Source organism: Rhinolophus hipposideros (assembly GCF_964194185.1).
Source record: "Rhinolophus hipposideros genome assembly, chromosome: 20".
Lineage (NCBI taxonomy): Eukaryota > Metazoa > Chordata > Mammalia > Chiroptera > Rhinolophidae > Rhinolophus > Rhinolophus hipposideros.
In genome coordinates this window covers 38303963-38328414 of record NC_138066.1, presented here as the reverse complement: position 1 = coordinate 38328414, position 24452 = coordinate 38303963, and the positions used below count along the sequence as shown (strand labels likewise).

The window sequence follows — 24452 nt, the reverse complement described above, 5'->3', positions numbered from 1 at the left end:
ACTTGAGGCGCTGCAGGTTAGGTGACCATCTTAAAATCATCAGCTGGGATTGGCACGCAGGTCTCTAATTCCAGAATTTTCAAACGCCAGGTTTTAGAGCATTTGGGGGTGGGTGGGTCGGCGGGGTGGGAGGGCTGGGGGTCCTCAAGTATTAAGCTGGGAGAGACACCTCCCCTACCAAGACAGCACCCGCCCTCCTTCAGCCAGGCCCTTATCTCCCTCGGAAAAGAGGCACCGAGCGCGGCGGCCTGGGTTCACCTCCTTCGGGACCTGGGCGGGCCTGTGGCGGGGCCTTGCGAGCCCCGGGGAGGCGCGGACTGGTGGCCCAGGCTCACAGGCCAAGATGGCTGTTAATTAAAGTGCTGGCACCAGCTCCTTTCTGCAAAGTTTGAAGCCGTTATTTTCCACTCCAGCGAAGCGGGGAGAATCCGGCTGGGCTGACAGAGACGCCACACCGCGCCAGGAGAGCGGGCGCTCTTTCGGAGCGGGGGGCGGGCTGCCTTGGACGCCCGGGCGAGTGCGGGCGGTGGGTGCTCCCGCCCCTCCTTGGCCTCGGGCGGCCAGCCGCAGGTTCCCCTGCGGGTTCTGGGGGGGCGGAGGAGGGCGGAGGAGCCCCCGCGGCGTAGCGGAGGAGGGACGCGTCTCCGTTCGAACTACAGAGAGGGGGGCTGTACAAATCATGCGCTAATGACGGCGCACTTGTCCTTCGGGTCACCGACCCCGTCGCTGTTCTGGGAGTCACACTGGGGCAGGAGGCGGGACTGACAGCCGAGAGCTGAGTATTCTTCCTGAGCCTGGGGAGGTCTAGCTGCCTGGAGCCCCCTCCTCCTGCACGTGGCACCTTCTTCCCTTTGGGCAGTGAACAGCACCTAGAAACCTAAGGGTGTGGAGTTTGAAAGGGCATGCAGCCAGGCTGGGGGTTTGAATCCCAGTTCTACCGCTTATTACCGGTAGTGTGACTTGGGGCAAATCTCTTAACTTGCCAGAGCCTCAGTTCTCCATCTGTAAAATGCGGATAATGATGGGCTTTACCTCTATGGATTGGTGTGAAGATCAAGTGTGACCGCATACGTAAAGCATTCAACACAAGGCCTGACACACAGTAAGCCCGGAATAAATGCTATTTTTTGAATTGTTTTAGCTCCCTTCTTGGCCGTGGGGGTCACTCTACCCTGGGCTCAGCAGTCAGTGCTTGGAAGTCCCTCTCTCATAGCCCACCACTTAATATCCTGCTGTCCCTTTCCTCCTCCCAGCTCTGGGTGGGGTTAAGCAATCTCAACCTTGGATAGAGAAAGCCAGTGCATCATAAGGACCCCGTGGCAGGTCAGAAGAAGGAGAGAGAGTGAGCTGGGAGGGGACTTCTCAGGAGAAAAGAAAGAGGTTGAAGGGTCATTCTTTATCAGTGGCCAGAGGCCTCCAAAAGGCCGGTGGGCTGGCCAAAGGAGGGTGAAGGAGGAGCATTGGAGCACAAGCTGGGCCTCAAATAATGTGACAAATATCTTTATGGAAGCAGACACATTTCAGTTTATGCAACCTAAACACATTACTGCACTTGAGGAAGTGGATTGCCTCAGACAATCTGATAGGGAGAAGAGTTAGGGGGCTGCTGAGAAGGCTGGGGTTGGGTGGAGGAGCTGAGGGGCAGGGTGAGCTCAATCCCTCCTCTTGGAGGCTGGAAAAGGGGGCCACCACCCAGGGACGTGTTTGTACTGGTCAGAATGGAGAAATAACGTGGGGGTGCCCAGTTTCTTAGGGCCTCCAGTTCTCACCTGTCTAAAAGCAGAGATCATGGGAGTGATCAGAGGAAGATGGAGACCTCCCCCTCCCCACCCCCAGGAAAAGGATCCTGGTCTGGCCTGGAGCTTGGTGAGGAAGGGACAGGGGAGAGAAGGAGTGAGTAGACGATCCGGGGGCGAGGGGAACAAGTCCTGGAACAGCTAGGACCCAGAAAAAAGGAAGGAGAGGCTGTTGTCAGAACTTGGGGACCCCCCCAGGCACCCTGACAGGTGTACTATCCCGAATCTCCTGGACTCGTGGTCTGCGAGGCCTGAGTGCAGGATGGCCCCCTCCCCATCCTCCTTTTGCCTTCCTCTCTTCCCCCCATGATGCTCTTCCTTGATCCTTCTTGCTCCCCGCTCCGTCCTCCCTTCAATCGCTTTTTTTACCCTGCAGACAGGGGTTCCCCCTCGCCTCCGCCCTCCGCGGACCATGGCCCCTCTCGCCTCCCTCTGTTGCTCGTGGTTTTCCTCGTAGCCGACCCTCAAGGCCTCTCTCCCAGTTCCCCTCGGTGCTCTCTAGCTCTCTTGGTGGCCTTCTCTTCCATTCACTCTTTGGTCCCTACTCTCCGTTTCCCTATGCGAGCCTCTCCTGTGTCTCAGACTCTAGACCCCTTCTTATTTCGGAGTCAGCGTCTCTCTCTCAGTCTCTCCCTTCCTCTCCAGGCTGGTCTTCTCCGCGGTGCCTTCTCCTCTGCCCCGCCCCACGAGGTGGGCGGAGCCCTACGGGCCGCGGCCCAATTAGGCGTCAGCCCCGCCGTCAGCCCCACCCATCGCGGGGGCTGAATCGCGCTGAGCGGGTGGAGCTGGGCGGGGCGGAGGGGGCGGTGGCCCCAGCGCGAGGAGGCGGGAGGAGCGAGGCAGGAGGCGGCGGCTGCTGCTCTCAGTCCCGGTGCGCAGCAGGAGGGAGGCGCGAGGCTGGAGCCGGAGGCTGGGCTCGGCAGCGCATCCAGCGCAGCGCGGCGCCCCGGGCCCGGCCCCATGTCCGCAGCCCCGCCGGACCGCCCTTGAGCGCGGGCGCCCTTCCCGCGCCCCTCGCCCGCCGGCACCATTGCCCCGACGGCGCGGCCGGGCGGCCCGGCGCTCCCCAGGCTTCGCGCCGGCCGGAAGACACTGCTGGCGGCCGCCGCCGGCGTGGTGATGCTGCTGGTGCTGGTGGTGCTCATCCCGGTGCTGGTGAGCTCGGGCGGCCCGGACGGCCACTATGAGATGCTGGGCACCTGCCGCATGGTGTGCGACCCCTACCCCGCGCGGGGCCCCGGCACCGGCGCGCGGCCCGACGGCGGCGACGCCCTGAGCGAGCAGAGCGGCGCGCCCCCGCCCTCCACGCTGGTGCAGGGCCCCCAGGGGAAGCCGGGCCGCACAGGCAAGCCGGGTCCTCCCGGCCCCCCCGGGGACCCCGGTCCTCCGGGCCCTGTGGGGCCACCCGGGGAGAAGGGTGAGCCGGGCAAGACCGGCCCTCCCGGGTTGCCGGGCGCGGGGGGCAGCGGCGCCATCAGCACCGCCACCTACACCACGGTGCCGCGCGTGGCCTTCTACGCCGGCCTCAAGAACCCTCACGAGGGTTACGAGGTGCTCAAGTTCGACGACGTGGTCACCAACCTAGGCAACAACTACGACGCGACTAGCGGCAAGTTTACGTGCAACATTCCTGGCACCTACTTTTTCACCTACCACGTCCTCATGCGCGGCGGCGACGGCACCAGTATGTGGGCAGACCTCTGCAAGAACGGCCAGGTGGGCCAGGCGGGGCCACGGGGTTGGCCTGGGGGCATATGGGTACCGGGTCGGAGTTAGCGGGCGCAGGTGGAATCGCATGTGGGCCGGATGGTACCCCTAACTCCTCAGTTCCTGGGAGCCGGCTACAGGGCAAACGCTGCTAGACACACGCAGCATGGAAATGCGAGAGAGAAATCGAACTGAGGGCGCAGGGATCCCGGGCGCGCGGACTAGCCCTGGGGGCTTGGCCCTTGGGAAGCGACCTCTGAGAGCTGGGAGTCTGCTTGATACTAGCGGGCGATTAGGGGAGGGCGAGGATGGAAAACAGCAGCCTCCGCTCCCGCGGGCTTCCAGGTGCACAGCCATGCACGCGAGCCCGGGAGGCGAGCTGTAAATGTTTTGGACACAAAGGCAAAGGACGCTGGGCGCGCAAAGCCTTGGCTGCAATACATCCTCCACTCCCTTGGGAAGGGACCACTGGGACGATCTGACACCCTTTGCAAAACCCAGGACTGCGCAGCCCTTTGTACTGTGTCCGAGATACTGGCCCAAGGAGGTGGGCTGGGGGAAAAAGTTTTTCCTCCTGAGGCAGGGCAAAGAGATGGAGGCTCCTCCTCCTGTTGGTCTCCTAGCTGTAACTCCTGACTCCTGGAGTGTCAGGGGATTCTCTTCGTTCTCTGTCCCTATCCCAGAGACCGGAGCTGGCAGGTGCCAAGTACGCAGGGTCTTTGGTACTGAGACCTGCAGTGCAAGGTGTTCTCCTTGGAATTGCTGCCCCAGGACCAACCTTGACCTAACCCTGCCCCAGGACCACAGTTTTGCCCGGCTCCCTTCCCTTTTGATACCACTTCCCTTCCCAGTTCTCCCAGATCTCTTTAGCCTGGGTCCCTTGAGGGTGATCAGGTTGAACATTTTTATGGAAGAAGGAGACCTGCATAGGTCAGAACTAAAGCTAGGCTGGTGGGAGCTGGGAAAGAATCTCCTGAGACTTAGACCCAAAGCCCTGTGGGAACCCCTCCCATTACAGCATTGCCCTGAGGTAGACCTTGGCTCAGGGGTGAGAGATAGCAAAAAGCCTACCAGGTGTTTGTAAGTTGGTCCCCTCTTCTCTCCCCATTGCCTGCTTCTCTCTCTGGTTTCCGCCTCTCTCCTGCTTTTGTGCCTGTCTCTCTCTTGTATCTACCAGTCCTATTTGTTTCTTCCTGTGTTTCTGGCCTCTCTCCTGGGTTTAACCTCTTCCCCACCTTCTCTATTCTTCAGATGTCCCTCTGCCACTTGTGTCTGTCAGGCTTCCCGTGTCTCTCCCCTTTGTCCTTGGTTCCTGACCAAAAGGGAGGCCCCCCGTATCCTGTGAGGGCTCATTCTGCAGACAGCTCCACGATTCCTCTTATTAATTACCAATAAGGGATGCAGTAATGTCACCTTCATCAATGGAATTTCTTCCTTTCCCAAAGAAAGTTGGGGCTGGCACCAAGTTGAGGTTTCAGGGGGCTGGGGGCCCAGCTTGCCTGGAGAGGTAAGTGGCCACCCATGGGCCCTAGATCCTGCACCACGTCAGGAGGTTGCAGCAGGGCCTCTGAGATGAGGCAAAAGGAGGCCCTAATGATAGCGTGTGCTTGGCGCAGGGGCACTTGCTTCAGTCACTGGAAGGTGAAACTGATTCAAAAGCCTCTTCTTTCTGTGCTGTAGCAGGCGCAGGGCATTGACAGAGCCTGACAAGGAAGTGGGACCACAGGCTAGTAAAAGACAGAGGTGGTACAACTGAGGGTTTCAAAGACCCAGCATTTTAACAGTTACTCTGACTATTTCCTCCCCTCCCCCCAAAACCCCAAGACAAATAGTGGCGGCTGTGGCCACCCCCCATCCCTGGTGACTTCTCCTTCCAGAATGTCCAATATTTAATCTCACTAGTCATTCCACATACTGGTTTTGAGCCCCGACTAGGAGCCAGGGTTTGGTTCCAGGGGTTTGATCTGCTTGCTTTCCAGGACCTCATGGTCTGTGCAGGGGAGAGAGTGGTGACCGCATAATAATACACTCCAGCAATTACTGCATTAAAGGAAGACTGGGAGCCCAGCTGGGAACTCCTGGCCCCAAATGTGTTGGCTGGAGGGAGTGCTTCAGTGGAATCTGCCTCAGCTCAGACCAGCCTGGTCAGAGGAGAGGATGGTGAACCTGGGTCCCCCAAGGTAAAGGGACACAGCTAGGGAGAAAATAAAAAGGTCAAGTGTAGGAAAAGGCTGGCTCAGAGGTGGAAGAGGACATTCAAGTGAGCAGAGAAAAAAATTACGGGGCTGGGTAATGGATGGGAACAGGAGAGGACCTTGCACTGCCACCGCCCATGCCCTCAAGACCAGGAGCGCCCCTGGGCTCTGTGCTTTTCATTCCTGGCTTCCTGACTGCAGAGAGGCTCCTAGAATTCCTTCAGGATGGCAGAGCTGCATCTGGGCCCTGGCCCTTCCCTGAGAAAGATGGGGAGGAGAAAGTCACCACCTTCCTGCTTGGTGCTGAGGCCCCCTCTCTCCTTGTCTGAGCCCCACTGGCCCCTTTCCTAGCGGTAGCTATGAGTCACCACTGCACAGCCTGATGGAACTAATCCCTGGTCATTAGGACACGGGGACCAGAGGAGCCTGAGGAAGGGACTAGGTTGGGACTGGTACCCTGGGTGAGGTGAGCTCCCTGCAGCTGCCTCTAAGAGCCACTGTTCAGATGGGTCAAGGAGGACATGAAATTGATAAACTGGGCTGGGGAAGGGGGGCTGTGTGGGGACAGGTCAGGGCCTATGGGGAGGTATTGTAAATGGGCAGGGGCTTGGACACCAGAGTCTGAGTGAGGTGAGAGGTGGTGGCGTATACAAATTGAGGACTGGTATAAAGACGTAACTAGAGATCAGCCTCTTGCCTGAAGCTGGGAGAGGGGCCCCCAGCTATCCTCTCTGGCCCTTAATGCCTTCCACACAGCACAGAGCACACTGCCTGGCCCAGTGGGACCCAGTAAATGTGAAAGCACAAGTGTCCCCTGTGGGCCAGGCTGGCTGCCTATGGGAGGCACACCTCCACATCCAAGACCCCAGCATTGATCTGGGGGCAGGAGCATGTTTCCTGGATTCTCTCCTCACCCCTTCCAGGCTCCTGGTCAGACCTCTGGCTCAGTTTCCCTTCCTGGCAGCCCTTGAAGAGGCTTGCTTTCCTACTTCCACGGCAACCTCAGTTCCCCAAACTTCCCCTTGACCCCCAGGAGAAGCTGGATGCCTCAGCTGTTTCCAGTCTTGGACAAACAATCAGAACCTCTGAGTTCCGTTCCTAGATCCCTCACCATCTAAGCACAGGGCACAAATTCTCCCTGCCTCCATGGATAATTAGGATAATCACAGCAACAATCATGGTGATGAATAAATAATAAACATAAGCATAACAGTTCTGATGCCTGTCACATCACCAGGAGATTCCTGATGACAGATGACTGTATTCTAATGGATTTGGCTATTAACAAGCACACGGTTTTAATGAGTCAAAGCTAAATTAATCTGGGTAATAAAAATAATTGTTATTAGTAGTAATTTATTAGCAAAGATAATGAAATGCATGTGTAATAATAAATACTACCAGGAGTAGGGCCCAGGGAACAATACGGAAGCTGGCTGCTTGCTTTGAGCTCTTTCCTAGTAGCTCAAAGCCCCAACAAGATTAAAATTTTTTTTCTTCATCATCAAACAGCTTTTACAAAGGTGGCAGTGGTGAGGCAGGATCTTCTTATCCATTTTCTAAACAGAGAAACGGAGCTTCTTGACAAACAAGGTCCGTCTCCCTCTCCTTTGATTTCCCCCCACCTTTAGCTGGACCATGAGTTTTCCCAGCTAAGTGCCCCAAACAGTTTCTTCCCAGGTTGGGGAAGACGAGGTTGAGGGGAGAGAAGATGGCTGGAAGGATCTGGGCTTTAAATGACAGTCTGTAAGCAAATACGTTGGGTCCCCCTGTTGCAGTACTGTCGCTGAGTCAGCAGGTGTGGTGCAGCTGACCCACAGTTCTGCCTTCCACCCTGGAGGGAGGATGGGCCCCTCCCCTAATTTGGCTTGGTCCTGTCCTGACTGTCAGCTCTTGCAGGAGTTGCTTTCAGGAAAAGCGCCAGATGGAGTGGGGCTGTAGAGGAACCTGGCTGAGTGAACCCCACCCAAAGCAGCCTCCCCGCAACATAAGCCAGAACCTTGGAAATGGCTCCTCTCTTCCCATTCTCCACCCAGGATATCCTGGAGAGGCCCCAGGTCCTCTGGTTCAGGACTTGCCTTCAGCATTTGGAGAGGAACGCCGGGAGGGAATTTGTCCACCACCACACACCCTCAGTATCTTATGACTATAGTCAGAGCCCACAAAAGGGATGGTGGCAGGCTTCAAACCCAAATGTTAGCGTTCCCTTGCCCATTGTCTTACCTTCCCTCCCCTCCTCCATCAAAACAAGGACCAGCAAGGTATCAGGTCAGACTAAGGATCACAAAGAGATATAGGATTCCCTTTTCCCCACCCACTTCTTTCCTGCCACGTGGGGTGAGACAGGAGAAGTCAGAAATCCTTTTTGAGTGGGCTAATAGTCATAGGTATAGCTCCAGTTTCTCAGAGCGGGTTGTGCAGGCCCAATCCGAGCTTTGGGAGAGGAAATAATTACCAGGCCTTCCATCTCACTGCTCCAGTGTGACGGACTTCAGAACGAACTTCAGACAAGGAGTCCAAAGATGGCATCCTAATACTGGGTGGCTGCCTCCAGCAGCGTGGCACTGGTCCAGTCCCCTTGACGTATGGGGCCAAGGTGCCTCCCATGTCCATCCACTAACATGAAACAGGTGGATGTGGCTGAAATGTAAGTTATCGCTATTACAATTAAAGCAGAGAAGAAGGAATGAGCAGAGAGGGGGTGGCCCTACATCTTTGGGGGTCCAGAGAATTCATCTCTGCAAGGAGGGAGTTCCAGGCTGGGCCATCCTAGAGGCATTGTTGACGTCCTCAGCAGGCCAGATAGTAAGACCTAGAGAAGTGAAGGGGGCTGACTCCACCTTGACTCCCAAGTCAGACCCAGATTACACCAGCCCTAGAAATCCAGGGCTTCTGTACCCTGCCACCCCCCCAAAAAACACATGTTATGATTGGGAGAGGGGATGAAGGCTGAGAGCCCTGATGGAGATGGAAATGGGGCCTCAAAATCCTCCCGTGTGGCTCCCTTACCTCTGACAGCTCTCTTCCCTCCACGACCCCACTTCTCTCCCTCCTCATCCCTCCCTCTTACACACACCACTACTCCCCACCCCGCCCACCTCAGGTGCGGGCCAGCGCCATCGCCCAGGACGCAGACCAGAACTACGATTATGCCAGCAACAGCGTGATTCTGCACCTAGACGCAGGCGACGAGGTCTTCATCAAGCTCGACGGGGGCAAAGCGCATGGCGGCAACAGCAACAAATACAGCACGTTCTCCGGCTTCATCATCTACTCTGACTGAGCTCCCGCGCGTCCCACTGCATCCCCTAACCACTCCCCTCGGCTTCCCGTCCTGGCCGGGCAGAGGATGACCCGTCCCTCCCCCCGTCCCACCTACAAATTCGCTGCCGGCCCTTGGCTGACGGCCCTCCGCGGCTACGAGGCCCGGGCCTGCCCTCACCACTGCCCTGGCCGTAGCCTGACCCTCCGCCGGCTCGCGGCAGAGCCGGGCCCAGCGCGCACCATCCTGGGCCCTGGGAGGCAGGCGGTGTTGACCAGCCCGCTCTGTATATTTGTACAATAGGACTGTTTATTGCTCCAGCCGGGGGCCGATCCCGACCGGGTCCACTTCGCGCGCTGGGATGCGTTGCCCTCCCGCTGCCGGGTGGCGCCGCCTGGGGGAGGGGTGGGATGGGGGCTGGATAGCTTCCCAGGGCTCCCTAAAGCCTGGCCCTGCCACGCCCGCCGCGTCTGACCAAAGCTATAATAAAAAAAACACTTCCATCCCGCTGGGTTTCAGTCTGTGCCCTGGGCAGGAGATGCAGGAGGGGACGACGACCCTGCCCTCCTCCACACTGGTAGGGGTCTGCGGGAAGCTGCCCGTGGATCTGGGGGAAGCCAGGTGCCAGAGTCCGAGCTGTTCCAGGAGAGGTGGGCCAAGGGGCACCGTGCCCACCACAACCCAAGTGGGCCTGGGCAGCTGGAACGGGTAGCAGCCCAGTTACCTCATCATCTTCCACGATGGTTAAGTTCTATTTTTTTCATCCTTGAAAGCGGTATCGGCATTCCAAAGGCACAGCCAAGTTTCAGTTGGGAGCCCCAGCTTCTCATCCAGTGCCATTGTATGTGATCCTGGGCAAGTCACTCCTCTGACTCAGTTCTGGGTCAATGACAGCCGTGACAGGAACAAGCTTTGCACTAAAAGCTGGGTAACCTGGGCCCAAACACTCCACCTGTGGGCCTCAGTTTTGCATCTATACAATGGAGGTGACCTACTTCACTTGACTGAGGATTAAAGAGATACAATGTACGTGCTCAATAAACATAGTTTTTATTAATTATACATCTTTAAAGTTTGCAAACTGCTTTCAGGTATGTGAAACAGTCGCTAAGTTCTGTGATAGCTCTTGAATCCAAGAAGCTCTGCAGACTAAGTGTCCTCACCCTGCCGCTGCCTTTCTCACTTCCTGTAACTGGGGCCATGGCAGTCACACAGTTAGAGCATTCCGAAAGAATAGCTAATATTTAGAGAGCACCCACTCTGTGTTAGATACCAGGAACTAAGGCTCAGAGAGGTTAAATAATTTGCCAAGGTCACAGAGCTAGGAAGAGGCAAATGCCAGTATTTGAGCCAAAGAGCATGCTCTTAACCAGTACATATTTCATAAAGATTTGGGATCTCCAAAGCAAAACTGAGGAAGGATGGCATCGTGGCAGCTCAGTGTCTCTCCCCATCACACTCAGCCCTTCCACTCCCACTGCTGCCGTGTAGAGGGACGGTGTATTTACAAGCATCTGTGGGCAGCAGCCGTGGTGTGAGCCTCTTGGAGAATCCCAAGGCTCTTCACTGAGGGAAAGATCCCATCTGGCCTCCCCCCCACCCCCTGCAAGCTCAGCTGGAGAGACAGGAAGGAGGGGTGGCCTCTCTTCCCGTCAGGCCCCATGTATGGACCCTTGTCATGGCTGGCAGACTTGAATGACTTTCTTTATCCTCCCTTCTCTCCCCTACTTCCCCCTACTGCCAGCTGTGGCCATTTAATAAAATTAGCTTAATACTTGTTCCTTCCCTGTGGGGTCTGGAGATTGAAATCTGCAGTTCCCCACAAACCCAATAAAACCCCTGGAAGGTCTGGCTGAAACGAGAGTTTCCTTGGGAAGAGTGATTAGATTAGACAGCACCCCCCTCTGCCCCTCAGTGCTGCCAGCAGCCCCCTGTGATTCTTTAATGGCCACACTGGCTCAGCATTACCCAGCCACCTCACCTGGGGGGCTCCCCACTCCTCCCCAGAGACCACGGGGATGCTTCTAGGAACCTCTGTTTCAATAAAAAGCATGTTAATCATTTCCTTAGGGAGTGTGCCTGGCTGGCTGGCTGGCTGGCTGGCTGGCTGGCTTTCTTTTCTTTCTGGTGACTGGACGATCCTCATGTCATTTTGAGAGATGGGCTTGAAATCTCCATTTTGCTGATGAGGAAATCATAGTCTGAAGAAAACTCGTGACTTGCCCATGGTCATGCAGCAAGTTTGTGGCATAACTAAGACTGGACTGAAGCCCAAGACTGTTCCTTCCTTTGCGGAGCGCCAGGTGTGTCCAGCAGTGCCAGTTGCCAGCTGCTTGTCACTCATCCCAGCTGCAGGGGAACCTGTTGGGGTTCAGGGGCTCCTCAAAGGCAAAGTCTGTTTTTTCCCCCTCAGACTTGGGATACCTGAGGGCAAGAGCTGTGTCTCCTTCATCAGACGAAGGGTCCTCAAAGACAGTGTTTTGAGTGAATTGAGGGCAAGGTGAGCATTTGCACTGAGATCAGGGATCAGGGAAATTCCAAGGTGCAGAGGCTGTGGCTCGGTCCTCAGTGGTTCTGAGAGTAGATATTGTACTTTTTCTATTAAACTGGAGTTTTTCTGAGACCAAATGCTGGGACTGGGGGTTCCCCAAAGGACAGATCCTCTCCTTTCATCCAACTGGGGGCTCTCTGAGAGCTGTCTCCCTCTCAGACTGGGGGCTCCCTAAAAGCAGAGCAGGTGTCTCTCCTTCTTCTCAGTCAGGTACTTTTCTGGCACAGGAACATTCCAGAGCGCAGGGCCGGCTGGGTGTTGGAAGGGAGATCGGATAGACAGAATGGCTGTCCCACTCTGGAGAAAGGAAGGAAGAGGTCTCCCAGGCTGCCTCCCTTTTAGGAATATGTGTGATTAATTAATGAATACTGTCCCTGCCAGGGGTGTGTGAGGATGGAGGTGTTCCTGGAGCTTACCCACACAAGCCATGGCAGGTCAACCTGTGCCCAGACACTTGCCAGCCCTAGGGGCTGATGCCGCCCTGGTTTCTAGGGTCATGGGGACCAGGGAGGGCAGTGGGATCCCCCCTCTGGGGGCTGCCCTAATTGGCTGACTTTGCAGGAGGGCCAGGCTGGTGCACTTGGCTCTCCCTGCCTCAGCTTGCTACAAACACATCTGCCATGGCGAGGTCTAGGGGTTAATTGCCTCCCGCTTCACTCCTGGTAACCAATATTTCATTTACTGCTCAGAGGGGAAGCTGTCCAGAGAATCAATCCAGGACAAGCGTCCAGGATATAGGGGAGCTGCGGAGGTATGGGAGCTGTTTCTGGGAGGATCTCTGAGCACCAAAGAAGGAGGCAAGAGGTGAGGACCCAGAGAAAGTGGCCAATTGCTCAAGGCTACTCTTGGCCTCACCCATGTTCTCCTGACCCTTACAACAGCTCCAGGAGAAAATCACAGGGTCCAGAGGCTGCACCACCCCAGCTAGCTGTGCTGTCTCCTCTGCCCTCGTTCCTTGTGCATTTATTTATCTGGGCGCCCCCCCCCAAGCTGTGGCAGGTTAGATGCTGTTGATAAGGTTATTTTCACAAGCAATGAAGGTATATTTGAAAAGCGAAACTGGAGGTGTGAGTTCCTCACTCCCTTCCAGGTAACAAACCTTGAAATCCTACAAATGAGGTGCTAATAAAGTAGAAGTGAAAAGTCTACACATGTTTGGAACTGCGAGGACATGGAAGGATTACAGAAAGGTGGCAGCTAGGGGCTGGAGGAAAAAGGGTCAAGAGGGCTTACTGGCCCCTCATGCCTTCCACACACTACCCATTTGCCCCGTCGCCGACACTGAGAACCACAGCCGCAGAATGGGCGACTCCCATTACACAACAGGCAAAACTGAGACTCAGAGAGGAGCCCACATTTGCTCAGGTTGGTTCAGGGTCGAGCTAGAACTAGAGACAACAGGACCCCGCTAGACATACAGCAAGTAGAGACAGAAGCACTGGACTCAAGTCTTGTCTATACTCAGTGTTTCAGGAAAAGACACTACCTCTCAACCTCAGTTTCTCCATCTATAAAATTGGGCTAGATAATAATTTACGAAGAGCTATTGTGAGGCAGTGGGTGAGAACCTGCTTGTCAGTTATGAAGCAAACTGCAAATACATTTTTATTATTACAACCCAAGTCTCCTGAGACCCATGATTTAAAATTCTTTTGGCTGCATTTCAATGCCTGGGATGGTGATAATGACCACTGAAGGTGAAGAAGGTGAAGACACCTGGGTTGTTCTTCCACCCTGGTAACCCCACAGCGAATGTGGGGCACTAGGGGAGGTGTTGGTTTGGGCTACCAAGGATTTGGAGCTAAGTATTGGGACCAGAGTGTCCTGAATCCTTCAGTTTTCAATGTGGATCCCCCCACCTTTTGCTCTGTGGCCTCCAGTTTGGAGTGAGAGCACAGGGATACCCCTGAGTCTGTAGACCATCTTAGTCTCTTCTTGCTCTGCTTGCTTCAGGGTTACTGAACACCTCCAATGGGCCAGGCCGTAGTTTGGTATGGAGGATCCACCCAGTTTCAGGGTACCCACAGGGCTCATACAGATACATTCAGGACACGGTTCTATTAGAGGGCCAGGGAGGGCTCCCCAAACTGTTAACAGAGGTTACTTCCTAGGGAGCTGGACTAAGCGGGGGCTTACATTTTTTTACTTACATTATGTTTGGAAAGGTTTTACAAGCGTATATGTCTCCAAAATCTGGGTGCCCCCCACTCCCATATTATTACTAATACTGTCCTTTTGGGGAAGGGCTGGGTGGTAGAAACCAGGCAACTGAGGGTTTTCTCTTCTCTTGTCCAAGGGCTTGGGGAATACTGGAGCTGGAGGAACAACATATATTCTTATCACTGTCTGTATCAACAGCTAAGTTATAGTAGTAGCTTATGTACCATGAACTGTTCTAAGAATTTTGCATGTATTCATTCATTTAAACCTGCCAATGATCCCACAAAGTAGTTACCATTGTCACACCCATTTTTTGGATGAGAAAACTGAGGCACGGAGAGGTGAATTAACTTGCTAAAGAATGCATGGCTTACTCTTTCTGAGAACAGCCCTCTTGACTGTCCATTACCTGGAGTAGGGAAAGAATCGAATTTCACTCCCTCCCAGCCAGAGCCATCTTTCCATCCCTAGGTCATCAGACACATCCCTTCCTACAATGCTTGTTGCCTGGGCAACTTGTGTAAGGGTAAGGATCCTGCCTTTTCCCAGATAGTGAAGGGCCAATTTGAGGGCTCCTTCCCAGGCTCCCAGGGCACAGACCTCTTTGCTCCCAAGTGAGGAACCGCCAGCCTAGACTAGACAGCTGCCTAGGCCAGGAGAGTTACAGACCTCTCTCTGCCTGCCCAGAGCCAGGGATGGGTCTGCTAGGTCCTAGGCTACGTCAGCTGCCTGCAGAACACCTGAGCATTATTCGAAGCCCTAGGCCATTGCCTGATTCCCCCAGCAGTCATCTGCCTGTCGCCAAGGCCATCCTGAGAGTCTCCTCCAAGTAGCACATGTGGCTTACTCAATACCTAACATTGTGCCTGCCACATAATAACTATTTTACCACCATAATGGCAACTATTTCAAATACCTCCCACTCTCTGTAAACTCCCAGGTCTCCTTTAGGACTGAAGATCTATTCTCTGGCTGCTGGGAGTGCTGCCAGCAGATGGCTCTCAGCTACCAGCCCCCTCCAGGGATTGCCTCTGTGGCTGTGAGCTGCCTTGCTCAATGTCCTGCCCCTTTCTCAGGACAGCCTGCTTCCAAGGACTGATCAACACGAGGGTTTAAACTCAGGAAAACTGTGAATAATCTTCCACGCTTCAGAGCTCCCAGTTCAGTTTCTCCCTCTGCCCAATCCTGCTTCCTCTTCTCTTCCACAGTTGTTAATTCCAAGAGCATTCCCCAATTAACTTCCTGCACAGTGATAATCTCCATCTCAGAGTCTGCACCTAGGAGTACCCAACCTGCGACACCTACCCCGAATCTCATTCACTTATTGATTCTATCAGCCAATTTTATTGAGTAACTATTATGTTTCAGGCCCAGCACCAAAGGTAGCAGATGAAGTGTGAAGCTAACTGTTGTTCAATGGGTGACCACATCCCCTACTTCCCAGAGAAGTCAGAAGCCATAAGAAGACTCCATCAACTTCTACCATAAAATCCACAAACTTCCCTGCATCTGTGCTCCTCCTTTCCTCCTTTTTGCCTCCATAGAGGAGCGGTCCCGTCTTCCAGGGCCCAGCCTGACACTGTGCTCTGCATCGGGGCCCTCCCACCAGCATGTCCCAGCTATCCTTGTTTGTCCAGGACTGTCCCCGTTTTAAAACTGAACGTCCTACATTCTGTTAAACCCTTCGTCCCAGCTGGGCAAAGTGAGATGGTTGAACACTCCACCTCTCACCTTTTTGGGGACTTCACTTTATTAGTAATCGCACCTCTCTATTAATCTTCAATTGCTCACTCGTATCGGCTTCTTCCCATCATCATTCAAATCTCTCCTATCCTTAAAAATCCTCCACTGGGCCGGCCCGTGGGCTCAGGCGGTTAGAGCTCCGTGCTCCTAACTCCAAAGGCTGCCGGTTCCATTCCCACATGGGCCACTGGGCTCTCAACCACAAGGTTGCCAGTTCAACTCCTCGAGTCCCGCAAGGGATGGTGGGCTGTGCCCCCTGCAACTAGCAACGGCAACTGGACCTGGAGCTGAGCTGCACCCTCCACAACTAAGACTGAAAGGACAACAACTTGACTTGGGAAGAAAAGTCCTGGAAGTACACACTGTTCCCCAATAAAGCCCTGTACCCCTTCTCCAATAAAAAAAATCCTCCCTTGACCCCACGTCCCCTCCAGATACTACATCTTGTCTCTGCTCCCTTTGACAGCCAGATGCCTTAAAAGAGTTGTTACTTTTTTCTCACCTCTTACTTTGATCTGGCTGCTACCACTCTTCTGAAACTGCTCCTGCCAAAGCCACCTATGACCTCCTTGTCGAGGGGACACTTTTCAGTCTTCACATGCTTGGCTTCTGTGCTAGCAGACCTTGACGTCTGGCCCATGTTTATGAATGGCAAGAATGACGTCTTGGACTTGGTTCAAAGACCTTTTAAAATTAGTCTATATCTGAAACAGCTAATGCTACACCTAGATGCAAAGGGTGTGCAGTGATAACGGTGCAGGTGAAAGGATGAGCCTCCTCTCTGCCTCCTTGCAGCACCTAGGGTTGGTGGTCTTGCCAGTTACAAATAGTGAGATCACACACATCACAAGAGCACAGAGCCTGTTTCCTTTCACACCCCCAGTTATATCAGCCCAGAAACTTCTGCCACCATACAAGGCAAAAATTCTGCACCCAGACTTCACATCTGGATTCTAGGCCTTGAAATTCTTATTGGGTCAGTGCTAGGGTCATCTCTCCTTATCAGCATCTATGGTGTAGAGCCCAGGGGTTTTCTAAATGTGTCTAAAGTGGGCCTGGCCAGGCCCTAACAAGGCCACTCCACATGATGGGCTCAGTTGACTCACCTGCAAAATTCTTTCTCTTGGGGCCGGCCGGGTGGCTCAGGCGGTTGGAGCTCCATGCTCCTAACTCCGAAGGCTGCCGGTTCGATTCCCACATGGGCCAGTGGGCTCTCAACCACAAGGTTGCCAGTTCAATTCCTCGAGGTTGCCAGTTCAATTCCTCGAGTCCCGCAAGGGATGGTGGGCTGCGCCCCCTGCAACTAGCAACGGCAACTGGACCTGGAGCTGAGCTGCGCCCTCCACAACTAAGACTGAAAGGACAACAACTTGAAGCTGAATGGCACCCTCCACAACTAAGATCGAAAGGACAACAACTTGACTTGGAAAAAAGGCCTGGAAGTACACACTGTTCCCCAATAAAGTCCTGTTCCCCTTCCCCAATAAAAAAATCTTTAAAAAAAAAAAAAAAATTCTTTCTCTTGGCTTCTGAGATCCAAGGAACAGCTCCCTTTGCCAAACCAGCTCAATTCCTCCTTCAGACCTCAGCTTGCATGCCATTTCCCACTGATAGCAGAGCCAACCTCTGCTCCTTTCCTCACCTTCTCCAGCTTATTGTCCAAACCAGAAGTGGACAAGGGCAACACTTGGCTTACGGAAGGCACCTGTAACAAGAGGCACCTGTTCCTTTCGAGGATCCTGGGTACCCCAAACCCTCCACCACACTGCTAAACCTTAAAACCTGTGTGTTAAAATGCACATCTTTGTGAGAGGGAAGGGGACACCCATCTGGTGACACCAACCAGTTTTTAACAGTTTTATTTCTCGAGTAGTAGAGATGGCAAAAATATCTTCGTTTTCTTGTAGCTTTACAATAACAGCACCTTTACATAGTTTTCTCATTTTATTCTCACCAAACCAGCAGTGTTAACCCATTATACAGGCAGGGCAATTGAGGTCTAGGTAGGTGAATAAAGAGTTTGAGCCAAATCAACCAGTTATTAAATAGTAACTCTACTTAATCTTGGTGGCAGGTCCACTAAGGGATTTTGCCTCCTGCTTTCTTGCATGCCTCAGACCTGCTTATGGTCCCACTGTGGGGACAGATCAGTTTAATGGAAAGTGGTGAGCAACTGGCTCCTGGCAGCCATCACCTATTTCATCCTAATCAGATTCATAGAAAGCTATCCCCTTACATATGCCGGGGGTTTGAAGGACTTTCTTAACCATGCTCTTCTAGGAGAGTGGAAGGGCAGGATATTTGCCCCATTTTATGAGAAAACTGACACTCAGAGAGAAGTGACTTCCACAGTCTCAGCACTAATTAGTGATTCAGCCACTAGTGAAAAGAATCAGGACTCCTGATTCCAGTGCAAGACTCTCTTCCACTCCCACGGCCTCAGGTGTTGGGGATCAGCATGAAGTTGGCCCACCAGAATCCAAGCAGGGGGAGGTTGTGAGGATGGAGACAGTGCTGCCCAGTCGTGCCCTACAGGGGCCAGGCGCCCTCATTTCCAACAGTCAGCAGTCAGTCCACGAGACTCCTCTGACACTGTCGAAGCCAGGCGGGTGGAATCGTCATTCTGTGCCTCCACCGGCTTTCCCACATCAAGCCTGCTCTCGAAATTCATTCTTGAGATGGTCGCGGAACGAGAAGAGACTCTGGACAGCAGCTAAAAATCCCTTCTTGGATAAACGGATGCCGACTTAGCTCACAGAAAAAAACAGGTTTGAAAACGTGTTGATGCCTGGTTGCTGCAACTGGTGATGAACCCAGTCCCAGGGACGACAGAGACGGGCCATGCTGGTTTCTGTGGGTCAGTCCTGTTGGTCCGGTTTCAAAACCTCCTCCAGCCGGGGGGAGGGGAAGTGCGCAAGCGCATTGTTGACAGCACCCGCCATCCCCGGGTTATACTGCGTTACTTAGGAATCAGCCAATCAGCGATCCGGGCGGTGACCAATGGGAAGCGCGGATTAGCCGACCCGGCTGATTTGAAAGCTCGGCGCGGGAGGAGGTTGGCGCCCGTACGGGGAGTGTGTAGGGCGCACTTTCCTGTGGCCCCGGGCTCCCGTCTGCGGCCCAGGGACCAGGCCGCGAGCGGCGACACAAGCGGCAGGGAACCGACAAAGGGTAAGCGCTGGCTTCGCGGGCTCCTGTGCTCCGGTCTGGGACGCAAGGACCCAGCTGCTCGGTGCTGCAGCCCCAGCCCCACCTCTTTTGTGAGGGACGAGCAGGTTCTGTGCAGTCCCCTCAGAACAGGGCGTGGGGCGGTGCCGGGTGCTGGGTGCTGCCTTCCACATCTGCGCGGGAAATTGGGACCCCTCTGCTCGTTTGTACCGGACCTAGACTGGGTCCGCACATCTGCACCCGGCGCGGCCCTCTGACATCTGCGGTGTGAAAGGTCCTCCTGCTCATGGAAGGAAGAATTGGGTCTTCCTGTACACTAGACCTGGGGACCTGGGACGCCCTGCACATCTGGGTAGAGTAGCGAAGGCCTCCACACAGAGTTGTGCCAGCGGCCGTAACTTAGTTACTGGGCACTTAGTAAATATTTGATTGAACAAATGAAGGAACTAAAGAACATCTGTATGACAGAAAACCATGGCTTCTGCCACTGCGGCTAGGATGCATGCTCTCTGCTTTGACCTGTTAAAGTAGTGAAGTGACTTGGAAAAGATAAAAAGCCTAGTCTGTGCCATGGGTAATGTGGGGGCGGGGGGGCGTTACTGAAGACATCGGTTCTTCTGGCATCATGGGGGAAATGTCGTATGTCATATGTATCCCAATAATAATGGCTGACATTTATTGAGCACTTACCAGGTTTGAATGAACTCATTTAATCCTCACAACAACCCTATGGGATATACGCTAATATTATTTACATTCACAGGTTGGGAAACAGAGAAGTTAAGCTAGCTCAGAGGAGACCATCTACAAAATTTTTCTGAAGGAGCTTCTGCTCAGTCCTCCAATCTTGTCCCTATTCTATTTTCTCTTCCTCACCACATCCCATGCTTCAACTGCCAACTTATCCAGTCCTTCTCTGCCTATTTCATTATTGAATTACCACACACTCAGATATTTTAAAGTCTCAACCAACCCAGCTCCATTTATACCTTTTTAAAAAAAACTATACAAGTAGCATGTTTTTAGATGCATTTATAAAAATTGTCTTTATCTGGCCACAAAGCAAATCTAGATGATTATCAGAGTGAAAACCATATTCTCTTTCCACAAGCAATTAAGTTAAAAATACAAAAGAAAACAAACTCATGTTTGAATATATTTTTTAAAAAAACCACTTAGTTAAACAGGATGTCATAATTGTAATTAAAAGATAATTAGCAGGGAACAGTGACAATACTATTTGTGCAACTTGTGGGATGCAGCTAAAGCAATATTTAGAGGGTAATTTATAGTCTTAAGTGCTTACATTTGAACATTATTTTTTAAAGCTGAAAATTAGGCAAATATCCAACTTAGTTAAGATAAAGCAGAACAACAGAATGAATGTGTAGGAAATAAAAAGGAGTTAAGAACAGAAGAAAATGAAATAGAATTTTACTACATAATAAAGAGGATTAACTTAGGCAAAAACTGTGTCTTCAAAAAGACTGATTGAAAAGCCAAACATCTAGCAATATTTGATTAAGAAATAAAAAAAGGAATCATAGAAAAATGCTCTTAAGATTGAAAATAGGGATATGACTTCAGTTACTGAGAAATTAAGAGAGAGCAGGAGAGAGCGTCTTCAATGGAACACTCTTCCTGACAATGTTTTTGGACAATTTTCTAGGAAAAAAACAACTTACCAAAACTGATTCAGAAGTTCTGGAAATTTTTAACAGATCTATGACCATTGAGGAATTGAATTAGTTTGAAATCTATTGTCACACACATTAAACCCCCTGCCACTAAAATCCACCAAAAAATTTACAAGCAATTTGAAGAAACATTCTAATCTTTTACAAATGCTCCCTAAAAAAAAGAGAAAACATTTCCATTCTATTTTGTGATACCAAAAGTGAGACAAAGAAAATTACAAGCCAATAAATGTAGTTGTAAAAATCTTAAATAAAACATTAGCAATCAGAAGCCAGCAATGTATAAAAAAAATAAACTATGACCAAATTGGATTTATCCCAGGAATATGAGAATAGTTTAACATTAGAAAAGTCTAATACAATTTACATAATTACAGATTAAAGGAGAAAACATATCCCATTAAACACAGAAATAGAATTCAATAAAATTCAATACCATTCATGATTTTTTTCTAATTTGGTGAACTAGAAATAGAGGTAAATTTTCTTAAACCAGCAAGAAATGAAATAATAGGAACATTCCCTATAAACTTAGTAAAGAGATAAGATTGCTCACTATTGCTGTCTCTATTCAATATTATACCAGAGGTCCTAGCCATAACTATAAGATAAGAGAAATAAATAAAAATAAAATTAGAAAAGAATAAACAAAACTCATCAGTTACTGCCTTATGATGGTCTATTTAAAAAAAACAAAAGAGCACAGCTCTTTTGTGTGAACGACCAACCTAACCATAGAAAGAACCAGTGACCTTTGAACATTGCCCTCTGGGCTCTAGGGTGAAGGGAGGTAGGAGCCACAAACACCAGCTACAGGGCAGAATGGCCTAGGATGAAGAGTAATGCTTCTGGTGACAGTCTGAACAGGTCAAGTTCTGGCCTTGCTACTTACCATCCCTATGACAAGTTCCTTCCTGAGCCTCAGTTTCCTTTGTAGAGTTGGGATGTAACTACAGAATGAGACTGTTGTGAAAGTTAAATGACACCATTTGTAAGGCACTTAGCATAGTGTCTGATACATCGTATACACTAGTAAATGTTAGCTATAATAGTAATTATATTTAGACTTTTGGATTCGGACTCCGCTCTTCTATGGCCTTTATTCATTCATAGGACAAATGTTATACAGCCTGTACTGCATGCTGGATTTGGTGCCTAGGCCACTGTGATGCACAGACTATATGTCTCAGAAGAGGGTCCTGTTCTCTTGGAACTTAAGGACAAGAAACACAAGTGTGTGAGAGTTGTGACTGAGTGGTGAAGGGGACTACAGCCACCCCTATAAAAAGAGAATATGCAAGGGCTAGGCACCGGCCCCACTTTCCCAGCTCGGCAGGCCGATCCCCTCAAGTCCTCAGAAATTCTCCAGGGGCTTCTGAGGAGCTTGGGCTTGTGCCACCTGTACCTCTGATGGTGGGCAGAGGAAGCTATCCTGAAAACAACTGAATCTTGACTTCCCAGCCCCAGCTCGGGAGGGAACTAGCCTCTGGGTTTTAATGAGCTGCCCTGGGTTAGAAACAGGACGTGACTATGGCTGGCTCAGAACCCTGAAGATCTTATTAAAGAATCATCTCTCTTGTACTTTGGGCTGAAATGCTCTTTCCAGCCGAGGATCAAAGCAAACTTGACAAACGTTCTCTCATTAATCTCCCCATCCCCCTGGGGCGGGAGCAGATCGGTAACTGTTCTCTCTGGCTCTCAAAGGGGGAAGAAAGCTGGTGCATCGACCTGGTGTGGCTGATGGAAAGACCTCCCCACCAGTCAGATGCAGAGCAGAGACCAGGACCCGGGCATCCTAGCTGCCGCCATGCTAAGTGCCCCTCCACGCCACCCCAACCCCAAGCCCCTAGCGCTGTCTCAGGAAGAAGGAAAACATCTCATTAGGCAGACCGGCTGCCTCACTGGCCCTCAGGAAGCCGTGAGGAGAGAACTGTAAAGGTTATGCGTACTCTGCTGCCAGTGCCCTTTTTAATTTCCTGCTTAGAATGTTAGTCTGCTCTGTGGCTCCTCCTCATCTGAAAACCTCCCTGTGGGGGAGCTGGGAATGCCATTAAGGCAGCCAATGTAGACCCAGACAGTAGGGCCAGGCACCCTCAGCCTTCCCTTCCCTGGGTACAAGAGTGGGTTTCCCCCCGGGGTGGGAAGGCGAGGATGGGAGACAGGAACTCTCCCTGAGTGTTGAAAATTAGGTATTGTCTATGTGTCTGAAAGCACAGAATACATTATGCTAGTTACATAAAAGCAGCTATAATTATTACACAAACATAAGGGACTATTACAAAAGTGTGATCATGAGAGCAAAATATATAATAGCATTATAAGGCAGTATACAGTCTCTGCAGTCAGACTGCCTGGGTTGGAACCAGGCTCTATCATTCACTAGCATTGGGATCTTGGGCAAGTTGCTTAACCTTCTCTGTCTCAATTTTCTCATTGAAAAAAATGAGTATAGTAATAGTATCTATCTTGTGAGATTGTGATGGAGATAAAAGGAGATGATACTTGGAAGGTGCTTAAAAACAGTACCTGGCATAGTGAATAAATAGACAGCTATTACGTTTATTATTATGGCAGTCCAATTGCTGGGACAGGAAAAAAATTATACACGTAAAAAGATTATCGGTTTTGTGTAGCAAAGAAATTATGAAGTTTGGAGGTGCAGGATAGGAGTTTCAAATCAGCTCCATTCTGCCTCATTCCCAAAGGAAAACATGAGTTATTTGCTGGATTATTAGGTAGGAATTCCACTTTTCTTTGCCAAATGACCTTGGTCCTGTCAGTGGGACCTTGTGTTTCCTGGGAAAGCATTCATCTATTCATATCCCCCAGGAACAGTCCCTGTTTCTTACCTCTGTTAATATACCCGGAGAGCTGGGTTGAACTTTTCCAGGAGATCTGTGACTCCTGCATGCCAAAAATTCCATCTCTACCCTTGGTAGGCTGGCTTGAAGGAGAAATGAAAAAACCACGGAGAGAGGTCTGAGGGGAATAAAAGAGGGAATAAGCAACTCAGTGTTTGGAATTATCACCAAGTCAACATTAGGAAATCTGTCCCTGTCACTCTGTACATTAACAGATTAAAGGAGAAACACTGTGTGATCATCTCAGCCAGTGCCAAAAAAGCATTTGATAAAATTTAACACTCATTCCTAATGGATAGTGAAGGGTGGGGAACTAAATATAGAAGAGCTAAAAATAGGAAGTAACTCTATGATTTGCAAACTATACCATCATTTAATTGAAAACCTAACAGAATCAATGACAATCTATTAGAACTAACAAAGGAGTTCAGTAATGTGGCCAGATACAAGATCTGCATACAGAAATTGCTTTCCTATATTCTGGCAAAAATGAATTAGAAAATGTGATTTTAAAAAGAGCCTATTCACAATATAATAAAGACTATACAATAACTAGCAATAAACCTATCTAGAAATACACAAAACTCAAGTGAAGAAAACTATAAAATTTTATTGAGGATTATGAAGTTGTGAGTAATGAAAAGAGATACTATGTTCCTAGATGGGAAGATTTGATATTATAACGATGCCAGTTCTCCTTATATTAATCTATAAATTCAAAGTAATCCCAATTAAAATCTTAGCAGGATTTTTCATTTAAGTCTGTAAACTTATTCTAAAATCATATGCAAGACAAGATGCCGAAGAATAGTCAAGAAAAAGAACAAAGGTGAGACATAGAACCACAGTAATTACAACAGTAAGTTACAAGAAAAGGAATAGACACATCAGTATAATAGAATGGAGAATCTGAAAACAAATTCATATTTACAGGAGTTTAGTTGTGTCAAATGTAGCATTTCAAATTTGTGGAGAAAGAATAGACTATTAAATAAATGATCTTGAGATAATTGCTTACCATTTGGAAAGAAATTTAGAAACCTCACACAATCAATCAATCAATTCCAACTGTATAGAAACCTCAATGTAAGAAAGAAAGAGTATTAGGAGAAATATAATAAAAGTATTTATTACCTTGGAGAAGGAATATCTTCTTAAATATGATGTAAAAACCATGAAAGAAAAGGTTGACATATTTGACCATTTGAAAATTTAAAACTTCAGTATGATCAAGATAGGATTTTTTTCTAGGAATGCATGGTTGGTGTGATACCTGGATAATACCAAATAACTTACCAAATCAACAAAATAA

At 50.7% G+C, this 24452-nt stretch overlaps 1 protein-coding gene across 1 annotated transcript; it reads left to right on the top strand.

The window, feature by feature from the left end:
• Positions 1-2636: 2636 nt before the first annotated feature.
• Positions 2637-9379, top strand: C1QL1 (complement C1q like 1). Its single transcript, XM_081028002.1, has 2 exons — positions 2637-3512; positions 8802-9379. The coding sequence occupies exons 1-2, from the start codon at positions 2916-2918 to the stop codon at positions 8979-8981; spliced, it is 777 nt and encodes a 258-aa protein (XP_080884128.1). The 5' UTR covers positions 2637-2915; the 3' UTR covers positions 8982-9379.
• The last annotated feature ends 15073 nt before the right edge of the window (positions 9380-24452 follow it).

What these genes read in the sequence shown, in the direction of transcription:
- C1QL1 (XM_081028002.1), top strand. Translation starts at nt 2,916, where the DNA reads ATGCTGCTGGTGCTGGTGGTGCTCATCCCGGTGCTGGTGAGCTCGGGC. An exon ending in ACCTCTGCAAGAACGGCCAG is followed by an intron (nt 3,513 to 8,801) that starts GTGGGCCAGGCG and finishes CGCCCACCTCAG; the next exon opens with GTGCGGGCCAGCGCCATCGC.